General features: G+C 59.0%; 2 protein-coding genes across 2 annotated transcripts in view; both read left to right on the forward strand.

Moving 5' to 3' along the window:
- Nucleotides 1-6,829, forward strand: part of SLC25A14 (solute carrier family 25 member 14) — a 7,770-nt gene extending 941 nt beyond the window's left edge. The window contains exons 2-8 of the mRNA XM_017741060.1: nt 326-637; nt 2,689-2,774; nt 3,620-3,715; nt 4,052-4,176; nt 5,251-5,386; nt 5,737-5,817; nt 6,386-6,829. Of these exons, the coding sequence (XP_017596549.1) occupies nt 326-637; nt 2,689-2,774; nt 3,620-3,715; nt 4,052-4,176; nt 5,251-5,386; nt 5,737-5,817; nt 6,386-6,427 (878 nt within the window). The 3' untranslated portion in view covers nt 6,428-6,829. The remainder of the gene's footprint in view (nt 1-325; nt 638-2,688; nt 2,775-3,619; nt 3,716-4,051; nt 4,177-5,250; nt 5,387-5,736; nt 5,818-6,385) is intronic.
- Nucleotides 6,830-9,250: 2,421 nt separating this feature from the next.
- On the forward strand, nt 9,251-10,401 carry GPR119 (G protein-coupled receptor 119). The gene has a single exon (XM_008640889.2). It carries the CDS (start codon nt 9,361-9,363, stop codon nt 10,399-10,401), a length of 1,041 nt encoding a protein of 346 aa, XP_008639111.2. The 5' UTR covers nt 9,251-9,360.
- Nucleotides 10,402-11,818: the final 1,417 nt, after the last annotated feature.

Raw genomic sequence — 11,818 nt, forward strand, 5'->3', positions numbered from 1 at the left:
CCCCGCTCGTCCCCCTCAGCCCGTCCCGGGTTCCCCGTCCATCCCGGCATCCCCCTCCGCCCACCCCAGGTCCTCCCCCTGCCCACGCCGGGACCTCCCCCACACCCCGGCATCTTCCCCTGCCTTCCCCGGGTCTCCCCCACCCATCCCGAGTTCTCCTCCGCCCACCCCGGCCCTGCTTCTGTCCTGGCACCCCCTCCCCAGCCCGGGTCCCCTTTTCCACCTTCTGTCACGGCATCCCCCCGCTCCCTGCCCATCCCGGCCCCTCCATTTCCCGCACGCTGCTGCGCTCCCCTGGGATCCCTCTCGGCCTTGAACCCCTGAGCGGAGATTCCCGGTTTTCCCGAGGCGGGGAGCAAGGCCGGGGATGCGTGGGTGCCATCCCCTGGCACTGGGGCTGAGTGGGGCAGTCCCGGGTTATCCCGGGCACGGCTGCGTTTCTCGGAGCCGCCGCAGGGCTGTGCCTGGCCCCGGCAGTTTGCGGGCGGTGGGGAGTGGCCCGTGCTGGCCCGCAGGGATGCTCAGGGTCCATTCCCCCTCAGGATCGCCCCGGCACTGCTGAGACAGGCGTCCTATGGCACCATCAAGATCGGGATCTACCAGAGCCTGAAGCGGCTCTTCGTGGATCGCATGGAAGGTCGGTGCTGGGGAGCAGCTGCACAGGCACCTCCCAGCTCCCCACACTCCGGGCTGTTTGTTTTGCTCGTTCCTTGCTCTGTCCTTCCCACCCCAAGATTCCCACAGGAATGGAGCTCCATTACTGGGCGCCGTGGTTTTGTTTGCCAGTGAGAGCAAGGATTGGTTTCAATCCCGATGGGAACCTCACTGTGCTCTGCACTGCCTGTGGTCCCTGCCCAAATACCTCCCTCCAGCCAGGTTCCTTCCTTTCATGGAATCATAGGAGAATCACAGAATCATTGAGGTTGGAAAAGACCTCCAAGATCACCAAGTCCAGGCTGTGCCTGATGCCCACCTTGTCCCCAGCCCAGAGCTCTGAGTGCCACCTCCAGTCCTTCCTTGGACACCTCCAGGGATGGGCACTCCAAACCTCCCTGGGCAGCCTCTTCCACCCTTTCCATGAAGAAATTCCTCCTGGTGTCCAACCTGAACCTCCCCTGGCACGGCTTGGGGCTTTGTCCTCTTGTGCTGTTGAGACTTTGCACCTCAGAACCAAAAATCCAAGGTGTCGTTCCTCAGGCTCATCTCTTTTTGATTCGTCTCAGGGAGACATCCCCTTCCAGCTGTACAGCAGATGTGTAACTGGGATTGGAAGCTTCAGGAGTGAGTATCTGCTGTCTTCTCTCTGGAGCCTTTGAGTCCTTGTGCTGGGATGCACTTAGAACAACTCCCAGAATGGTTTGGGTTGGAAGGGACCTTAAAGCCCACCCAGTGCCACCACCTTCCACTGTCCCAGGTTGCTCCAAGCCCCATCCAGCCTGGCCTGGAACACTTCCAGGGATCCAAGGGTGGCTACAGCTTCTCTGGACAACCTCTGGATGGGAATTGTGCAGTTCAGATCTGTAGCTTTGGGCCTGACTGTAAAGGTGAGGTTCCACCAGTGCCCTTGACCTGTGCCCTCTGCAGCTCCTGCCTGGGGAGTGGAGCAGCACGAGTCTGGTGGGTGCACCCTGAGGGAGCACCGAGATCTGCAGGTGAGATTTTCATCCCTCGTGTGATAGGAGGGAATGTTGTAACACCATTCCAGCCTGGGAAAGCAGGATGGGCAGGCGAAATGCAGCACACTGATGGTATGGAGCTGTGTCAGGGGAGGTGTAGGTTCAGTATCAGGAAAAGGTTATTTTCCCCAGAGGGTGCTGTGGCACTGCCCAGGCTCCCCAGGGAATGGTTGTGGCCCTAAGGCTGCCAGAGCTCCAGGAGCGTTTGGACAGTGCTCTCAGGCACAGATTGTTGGGGTGCATGTGCAGGGACAGGAGTTGAACTGGATGATCCTTGTGGAACCCTTCCTTCTCAATAGATTCTGTGATTCTGTGACTCCAGAGGCCCTTTCAGGGCTGCTGTCCTGCTCCAATAATGCCTGTCCTTGCCTCGTTCTGTCTGTGTACAGGCCCCACATCTCCCTCGCTGTTCAGCCTTTTCTGCTGTGAGCTCCATGCCTGAATGTTTGTCTCCCTACAGGCCTGGGGCAGCCTGGTGTCCTCTGGGAAGTGTCGTGGTCAGTACCAGCACAGGCCTGTGCCTTTTCCCAATGTAACCATCATCCTAATACTGGGCCTCGAATCTCGGGCTATTCCCTGGCACTAATCACATCTAACTCCCTGCCTGGTCTTGATCCTCAGCTGGCTCCAGGTGGCTGTGTGTAGGCAAATCCAGTTGGTATCAGGGGAAACGCTGGGTTGTCCCTCTCTGCCTCTGTCCTGGCTTGTCCCTGCTGTGAGAAATGTGTCGCTGGACACTGAAATCTCAGATAATTGTTTACAATTTTCACGTGTCCCAATGTTCTCATCAGTCAGACCCTCTGAGAGTGCATTGTTGAGTGTTTCAGCTGCCACCTTCTGTCCCTGGCAGGTGTGGGGACAGACCTGTCAGGGGCTGTGGCACCTGCCCAGGCCCTGCTCCCTCAGCTTCACCGTGTGATTTAAGAACTGAGCTGCTCTGCTCTTCCCAGCCCTTGTTCCCTCCTACTGTGCCCCTTCCCATTAGGGTCTGACCTTCTTTCCTTGGTTGCAGATGAAACGTTGCTCATCAATGTGATCTGTGGGGTGGTCTCGGGGGTCATCTCCTCTGCACTGGCCAATCCCACAGATGTGCTGAAGGTAAGGGCTGCTCCTGGCTGGCTGTGGGACCTGTGGGAGGAGCAGCTCAGTGCTCCCTGAGCCACCAGTCCTGCTCATTTGGGGTTGTTTAATGAATGGGGACCAAAGCCCAGAGTAATTAACAGATGTTTAAAAACAGCTCTTAAAGGTCACAGAATCCTGGAACGGTTTGGGTTGGAAGGGACATGAAAAACCATCTCCTTCCACCTTCTACCATGGGCAAGGGCACCTCCCACTAGACCAGGTTGCTCCAAACCCTGTCCAACTTGGCCTGGAACACTTTCAGGGATGGGGCAGCCACAGCTTCTCTGGGCAACAAAGATCATGACATTTGTCCTGGTGAGGGGTGGAGGCTGTGTTGTCTGACCTGGGCCAGGTGGGCGGGTGGCAGCCAGCTGCTCCTGTCCCCTTGGTCACTGTGCTGGCACTGCCCCAGGGGCCTGCCTGTTATGTGGAGTGAGCAGAGCCCAGTGGGGACTGCCTGGGGCCCTGGGCTCAGGGTAGCCCTGCTTGGGGCAGAGAGAGCCTGGAGAACTTCCCCACTCTTCTCCCTGTGTAGATCCTCCTTCAGGGACTGCTTTCAGGGTGGGAAGGCCTTGTCCTCATGTCCCTGTGCTCCCACCCTGCTGCTGTCCCTGCCCCATGCCTGCTGCCAGCGTTGTGTTGTCCATGTGGTTTGCAGGGGGAGGGATGTGGAGAGCAGCGTGTGTTCTGAGCTGCTCTGTTCTCCCAGGAGTTCCATGGAGCTGCTGTCCCTGCTGTCCCTGCCATCCCTGCCCTCTGGGCAGTTGCTGCTGTCAGGACAGGTGTTGATGTCCTCCTGCTGACTCTCCCCTTCCTTTCAGATCCGAATGCAGGCTCAGGGCAGCTTGTTCCAGGGCGGGATGATTGGCAGCTTCATCGACATCTACCAGCAGGAAGGTACCCGAGGCCTCTGGAGGGTGAGCACCAACTCCCAGAATCCCCCACCAGCGTCAGAACTAACAGAAATCTCAAGGAAGCAGGTGCTCTCCTGCTGTTCTGTAGCAGGGAGCACCTGGAGCCCCTCCTGGCTCCTTAAACTGCTGCTTTGGTGGGGCAGAGTCTCTCCCAGTGTTGAAATTGGTGCAGAAGGTGAGGGGGTGACAGCCTGGCTCCCGTGTGCTGCGAGGAGGGAAGCAGTGTGGAGTTAATGCAGTTGGTGTGCCTGCAGGGAGGGTACAGGGACGATTGTCAGGAGAAGGCCCCAGGAGCTGGGGGGTGTGGCTGCAGTTGGTGACAGTGTCCCTTCTCCACAGGGTGTTGTCCCCACAGCCCAGCGAGCTGCAATCGTGGTGGGGGTGGAGCTGCCAGTCTACGACATCACCAAGAAGCATCTGATCCTGTCAGGCCTCATGGGGGACACCATCTTTGCCCACTTCGTGTGAGTCCCTGCTGCAGGCTTGGGGGGGTGTGAAGCGGAGGAGCCTGGTGGGATTGGGAGAGGCCATGGAGCGAGTGCTCTGGAGCTGCAGGGAGCAGGGTTGGTGCTTCCAAAGGACCTGCCCAGTCAACTGGAGCAGCTCAGAGTCAGCAGCAGGTGTGGGATCATTAAGGCTGGGTAAGACCTCAAAGACCATCGAGTCCAGCCAATCCCCCAGCACTGCCAAGGCCACCACTAATCCATCCCCACATCCCAGAGAGACCTCCTCGGGGAAGGACCTGGCAGAAATCCTTTGGTGACATGAAATGCCAGCTTGGTTTCAGCTGGCTGATGACAGAAATGCTGTTGGCCCACATCTGTGCCCTGGTATGAACCAGGCAGGAGATCCCTGTGTGTGGCTACCTGTAACAATCCCTCAAAAGCTGCTCCAGTCCCTAGTCCTCACCTGGCCAGACCCTGTCACCTTGCAGCCCCTGCTGTAAGAGCCTTGAGAGAGGAACAGACATGAAGCTGACAGGACCCAGAGCAGGTGTTGCAGTCAGCCTGCTCTGGGCAGGGCTGGCAGAGAACACCAAAGTCCTTTTCCACCTCATGTTCCCGTTCCTCAGCTGCAGATGCTGCAGTGCTTCCATTGGCTTTGGGGTGAGGGTGGGGAGCACTGGACCCTCCGTGGAGGGAGAGACTGGCAGCTCTGTGATCCCTTCTGGGCCTTTGCTCTTCCTCCCTCCTTCCCAAAGAAGTGTTTGCTCTGGTGGGAAGGCTGTGCGCTCCCAGGGGATGCCTTCAGGTCTGTGTCACCTGGGCAGCACCTGGGACCCTTGCAGGGCTGCCAGTGCCCTGAGGAACCACTGTGGGCTCAGATGAGGGTCTGGATTAGCTGAGCTGAGCATTTCCCTCCCCGGAGCTCTGCAGGCTCCAGGTCTGCCGCTGCCCCTTTCCCAGGTAGGAGCAGGTAGTGCAGCTCACATTCACTGCCAAATGCCTTTGATAAAATCCGGGGGAAGGTATTTAGTGCCTGTCTGAGCAGGAGTGGCCGTGTCCAGGGCTGTCCCTGCCCTGATTTGGTGTGTGCAGTTCCAGCTTCACGTGCGGGCTGGCGGGGGCCATCGCTTCCAACCCCGTGGACGTGGTGCGGACGCGGATGATGAACCAGCGGGCTATCGTGGGCAGCTCGGAGCTCTACAAGGGCACTCTGGATGGCCTCGTCAAGGTGAGGGGAGAGGTGGGCACACCCCTGTCCTGGGAGGCTGGCCAGGCACCAGCAGCATGCTGATGGGAGCAGCGAGATCCTACAGTGGCACAGCCTGTCGTCAGTGAGACAGGAGAGGGCCCAGAGTCACTTCCCTGAGGCCATTGTCAGCCTGAGCATCCTCCCAGCCTCCTGGGACAGAATTCAGGCCGTGATGCAGTTAGCTGGGTTCAGAGGCTGTAAGTGGTGCTTCACACACTCGCACGGGCCTGTCTGCTCCCTGCAGCAGCTGGAGTGTCACGCGTGGCACTGGGGGGGTGGGCAGGGCGTGGGCCTGATGTGTCTCCTCATCCACTTGTCTCTCCTCCCAGACGTGGAAGAGCGAGGGCTTCTTTGCGCTCTACAAAGGCTTCTGGCCCAACTGGCTTCGTCTGGGTCCCTGGAACATCATCGTATCCTTCCCTGGGACACGGGGAGAACCCAGCTGGGAAGGGCAGGGCACGGCTGACACCCCGATGGGCTGCACTGGGGACCCTACTGGGCACCTCTGATGGTTCCTGTAGAGCCTCTGGGGGCTTGGCTGAGACCTTCCCTGGCCTGGGCTGCAGGAGGCTCCTGGGTCGGCTCCTGTTTGGGAGGGAATCGTGGGGAACGTTCCGCTGCTGAGGCAGGTGCTGACCCTGTGCACGGCCAGTGCTGCTGTGTGCTGACCCCGACCATGCTGCCTACTGAAACTGGTGGGGAATTGACTGTGAAGAGCTCCCAGTCTGGGCTTGGAGCCACCTCCCTCTCCCAGTGGTCTGGGCAGGGCTGGGTTTGCTCTGGGTCCGTGTCCCTGCTGCTGGCAGCACCTGTGCCCAGCTCTGTCCTGCCTGGGCAGGTCGGGTTGTGCTGCCTGGGCACGGAGCTCCGTGGGTGGGTTTAAGGAGCTCCCTGGGATGTCCAGCCCAGCTGCATGCTCTGCCCACCCTGCCAGGCAGCTGCCTCACATCTGTCCCAATTCCTTGACGTTCCCTTCAGTTTTTTATCACATACGAGCAGTTGAAGCGCCTCCCCTTCTGAGAGCTGCCTTCATCTCACCAGAGTCATCCTCGGGACTGGCAGCTGAGCTGTGCTGCCACCTCCCTCTTCATCCCACCATCCCCATGTCGTGGTGTTTGGTACCTGTGGGCTGGGCTCTCCCCCAATGCATGGTCCCTGCAGCACGAGCTGCTGGGGGCAGCCCGGAGCCGTGCTCCCCACCCGAAGGTGTCCGCGTGCCTGGGCCTGCAGGAATATCTTCTGTGAAGATCTGTGTGTTCCAGTGGCCCTTGGGGCATTCCAGTGGCCCTTGGGGCGCTGTGGCTCATGGTTGGCAGGTGTGGGTGTCCTCCCGTGCCCGCGGGGTGAGGCTGGGGCCCGGGAAGGTGCCATTGTCATGTTTCTTGCAGAACTGTAACTTCATTAAATTATTTATTGACCGGATGGCTTGGGTTTGGGTCTGTGCTCCCTCACTGCAGGGGTGTCTGCCCAGCACAGAAGCTGGTTTTCACCACACTACAGATACCTTCATTCTCCATATATTTATATAAAAGCAATCTGTAGGATTCACTGCAGTAGTGATGTTTCTAAACCCAAGTTTGTTAGTGTCAAAAAATGACCCTGTTGCCCTCTCAGCTCAGTTTTGCCAAACCTCAGTCCCTTAAATCCCTGCTTACATTATTATTACTTACACTATTTTTGCTTAGATCATTTGCAAAGCCAGGTACTGTGCTTTAAAGGTCAGCTCAGCACTTGAAAATGGTGGTTCTGGTGCTGAGCAGGAGATTTTGGTCACCCTCTTCTGTTTTTGGTTATTTTTTAACGTTCATGGCTATGGAAGCAAATAGTTCTTACGTTCCTGCTCCCTTTCCTCTTTGTGGGGTGGCTTTGGTTTGGATGAAGGTCCCTTTGTGACACAGCAGCGTGTCCAGGCTGAGCCTGCTGTGAGCTGAGATTCTGTGCAAGCCACACAAGGAATGTTCAGCCAAATCCCGCTGGGAAAAGTGGGAAGAAATTGATGTTACAAAGTCAGAGCTGCCTGGGGAAGCTGCAGGTGTAGGGAGGGCGACTCTACTGAGCTCTTGGACTGAAATCCTGCGTTGAGCAGGGCTCTCTGCAGCGTCCAGCTCGGCAGGCTGTGCCAGGCAGTGTGCAGGAACACACCTGAGCAGTCTGTACCTGCTCCCCTGCACCCACAGGAAGGTCCAGGGTGTGGAACTCTGACATAGGAGGCTCCATGGAAACCAGTCAGCCCTCCCCAGGTGTTTAAGGCAGAAATACGTGTGGTCCTGATCCATGAAAGCCAGAAATGGCAGTAAAGCAGGACGGGGAGGCACTGGCTCCAGCCTGTACTTGCCGTACTGCCACTTCTCCCTTGTCCTTGATCTCGTTCCGGGGGTTTGGACCCTCTCCAACATCAGGGAAAAGGCTCCCCAAATTCTCCCTGGGCAAACAGAAATGGTGGGTGTGTAAGGTCACCAGAACCCTTCCTGTGGCCACTTGCATTGTAGAGCCCGGGTGTTCCCGAGGGGCCTCCCGGCTCCAGAGCTGCAGCCAGTGCCCACCATTCCCGAGCCTGCTGCTCCTTCCCTCCCCGGGTGCCCCCTCCCGGCCTCTCCCCAGGTTACTGTTTGACAGAGAAGGCTCAGTCCTGCCCGTTTCCTGGCAGCTGGGATTTTTCCAGCTCACGAGGCAGAAGAGGCTTTTGACACTGTGTAGGGGCTGGAGCTGTCACTGTCAGACCCTGCGGAGGTCAACCCCCCCGGGAGGTGTGAGGGATGTTGTGGGATTCTGTAGCACAAGGATGCAGAGGCTTTAGTGAATTTCTTTGTTAGAGTTACTTCCTAGTCAGGTAAATACACTCATGATTAGCAGAGTGAGCGAGCGTGTATAGAACCATTACCTTTTACTGTTAGTGGCACTTACATAGATTTCATCGGAAGTATCATGGCAAAGATCATTAAACTCTCCCAGGAGTGAGGTCAGTCAATGGAAAAAGTCTCTCTGTGGATATGACCTGGGTCATGGAGCCTGGAGTCAGCCTGGTGCTCCGGGGGGTCTGAGGGCTGTGCAGGGGGAGCTCTGGGACACAGAGAGGCTCTTTTGGGCAGTAGCCAGTTACTTCTGCGTGGATCCATGAGTGGGCAGAGGACACCAGCTGTTGGAGGGCCGTGGCTGCCTTCTGCCTGGATCCGAGGCCCCTCTGCAGGTTGTGGGGGTTTTTTGCCCTGCAGGTTCCAGCAATTCCTTGGTTTCCACCTCCCCAAGGATGCCCTGGGCTCCCCGTTGTGCTTGCCCAGGGCACTGCAGGTTCCCAGCTGTCAGTGCTGGTTTCTCAGGCTGGCAGATGTTTCTCCATCTGTATTTGAGCACACATCCCTTGTCAGTGCTTTTCACCACTGTAACCAGGTCGCCTTCAGAGCTGCTGCTCCAGCAAGGTGTCAGTGCTGTTCCCTTGGTCCCAGCAGGAAGAAACTGTCCCGGGTCTGGCAGTGAGCCCCAGGAGCCCCACGAGCTGTGCTGGACACTGGGAACTCTCTGTGCTTGTCCCCATTCCCAGCCCTGGTGTCTGAGCAGGCACTGCTCTGCTCCAGCCCCTGCTGCCTGGGGGGGATGGCCACCGCCCCATGTGCCACCGTGGCAGCTTCCTGCCCAGGTGCTCCCTGCTCACCCCCTGCTCCAGGGTTGTCTGGAAACGTGGCTGGAGGGGAGGGACCTCCGTGGGCACAGCGGCTGCTGCGAGTCCCACAGTCCCTTCTGCGGGCGGCTGCTGGCAGAGCTCTGCTTCCCTGAGAGACACCCCTGCTCCCCAGGCTCCTGCAGCTCCCTGAGCTCCCACTGCTCCCCAGGCTCCTGCAGCTCCCCAGGCTCCTGCAGCTACCCAAGCTCCCACTGCTCCCCAGGCTCCTGCTGATCCCCGGGCTCCTGCTGCTCTGGCTGCCAAGCTGCACCTGCTGAGAGGCCCCAGGTGAGCAATGCCTGAGAATCACGTTGGGGATGCACCATCCCTGTGCTGTGTCCCACAGGAGACAGCCATGGCCAGCCAGGCCCTGGGAGCCATCCTCGCCGGGCTGGCCTCGCTCATCATCGCTGCCAACGTGCTGGTGGCCATTATCCTGCTCTGCCACATCCAGAAGAGTGGCTCCAAGGGGCTCTGTTTTGTCCTCAATCTTGCCTTGGCAGATGCCATGGTTGGCTTCACAGTCATGGGCGTGGCCATGGATGAGCTTTCCCAGCCCTTTTATCCTTCCCAGAACTTTTGCGTTCTGAGAATGGCTTTCGTGACTTCCTCCTCTGCTGCCTCCATCCTGTCCCTGATCCTGGTTGCGTGTGACAGGCACCTGGCCATCCGGAAGCCTTTCCACTATTTCCAGCTGGTGACAGGCCTGCGGGTTGGGGTGTGCTTGGTGGGGCTCTGGCTGGTTGCTGCCGTCGTCGGCTTCCTCCCAGTCCTCATCCCGCGCTTCCAGAAGGTCTCCAACCATTGCAAGTGTTCCTTCTTCAACGTTTTCCAGCCTTCCTACCTGCTCACCATGTTCTGCCTCGGCTTCTTCCCCGCGCTCTTCCTCTTCCTCTACCTCTACTGTGACATGCTGAAAATCGCCTCGGTGCACGTGCAGCACATCCAGGAGGTGGAGCAGGCGGGGCTGGGGGGGGGCTGTCCCCCACCCCGTGCCATCAGTGACATGAAGGCCATGCGCACGGTGGCCATGCTCATCGGGTGCTTCACGCTCTCCTGGCTGCCCTTCTTCATCGCCAGCATCGTGCAGATGGTCTGCCCCGAGTGCTTCCCCTACAAAGTCATCGAGAACTTCCTCTGGCTGCTGGGGCTGGGCAACTCCCTCCTGAACCCACTGCTCTATTCCTGGTGGCAGAAGGACGTGCAGCTCCAGCTCTCCCAGCTGGCTGCAGGTGTGAAGAGGAGGGTCCTGCTCCACCTGGGCAACGGCCGCTGTTTCCCTGGCAGAGACACCAAGGCTGTTCCCGCTGTGTCCTGCCTGGAGCTCCAGGACTGACTCGGTAAGGAGCAGCTGTCTTCGGCTTTCCAGCTCCCCTCCTGCATTGTGACCACGAGCTCAGGGCCTGCCAGCTGTGAAGGAGATCACAGATGGGTGGGACCAATCTGGATGTTAATTCCCAGACACCACCACGGCCGGATTCCAGCCTGCCCACTGCCCCACAACCCCCAGCACAGCTGGCTTGGCCGCAGCCCCGGGCACCCCAGGTTGCAGGTTGTCCCTGGAGAGCCTCCTCTGAAGCAGCCTCGTGTCTCCTGGACCAAGCTCTCCCACTCACTCCACAGGCAAAGCCCCTTCGCCCATCCCTGCCCGGCTTCCCCTGCCAGGTGTGCACCCCCTGCCCTCCCCTCTGTCCGCAGCACTGGCTCCATGGGCAGCAAACCCCCTGTGCCTGGGGCCGGTGTGGGCACAGGGAGGGCTCCAGCCCCTCAGCCCCAGCAGCAGAGGCCGGGAGGGTGTGAACATCCCCAAGCTCTCCTGGACCACAGGCGCTCCTACTCCCTTCCCAAACCCACCTCTCAGTCCTACACAGGACTTTGTGTTTGTTTTGGGCTTTTGTGCCCACATGAAGCACAGGTGAGGGGTTTGGGCATGGGGAACACAGAGGGCTCAGCAGTGGCCCTGCCTGTGTGGGGGCTGGTGTGACCCAGGGCAGGGGGGGCAGCCCCAGGGCAGGGGGCAGCCTGGGCACTGCCATCACTGTTTACCCAGGCTGTAAAGGGAGTCAATGAGTAACTGGCTGAACAGGGAGAGGGAGGGTCTGCTGCCTCAGAGGTCCCCACGAAGGAGAGCTGCTGTGTCGCACTCAGGATTTGGGACTGGAAGGGTCCCTGCACACCCACTCACCCCATGGGACCCCCCCTTCTGCCCCAGTGGCCAGATGGCTGCCCCTGCCAGAGGCTATGCTGGTATTTAATTGCTTCTCATAAAATCATTTCGTTTCATCTGCACGGCAAGAAAACTTCCCTTAGAAGAGGTTCATTTACTAAAAATGTACCCTCCCCTGAAAATGAGGGTGCTCTGCATGAAACAGCAGCTGTTCCCACCTCTGTTCTTGCCCCACTAGCAGACATGAAGGCTCAGGGCTGTATCCACTCGCATCCAGAACTCGCCATGGAGCTGAGGCCTTCCTGATCCTACAGAAAGAGACAAAAATGAAAGTGTCTTTAAAAGACCCCAAAACAAGAGCCCCTCTGTGGCATCCCCCTCGGCCTGGGAAAGGCCTGGGACCACGTACCACACGGCAGACACTCTTCCTGGCTGTGCCAGACGGACTCAGCCCGGGGGAAGGCTGCCCAGAGCAGTCTGGCTCCGTGGGCCGCTGTGTGTGGATCCAGCCCGGCTCAGCTCTGGGCTCAGCCCGTCACCTCCCCGCACCGGCGATTTGCTGCCTGTTCTTGGTGAGCTCTGCCGG

The sequence above is a fragment of the Corvus brachyrhynchos genome, unplaced genomic scaffold (genome assembly GCF_000691975.1).
Source record: "Corvus brachyrhynchos isolate BGI_N302 unplaced genomic scaffold, ASM69197v1 scaffold351, whole genome shotgun sequence".
NCBI lineage: Eukaryota > Metazoa > Chordata > Aves > Passeriformes > Corvidae > Corvus > Corvus brachyrhynchos.

Coding starts and splice junctions, on each gene's coding strand:
- GPR119 (XM_008640889.2), top strand. CDS start 9,361: ATGCCTGAGAATCACGTTGGGGATGCACCATCCCTGTGCTGTGTCCCA.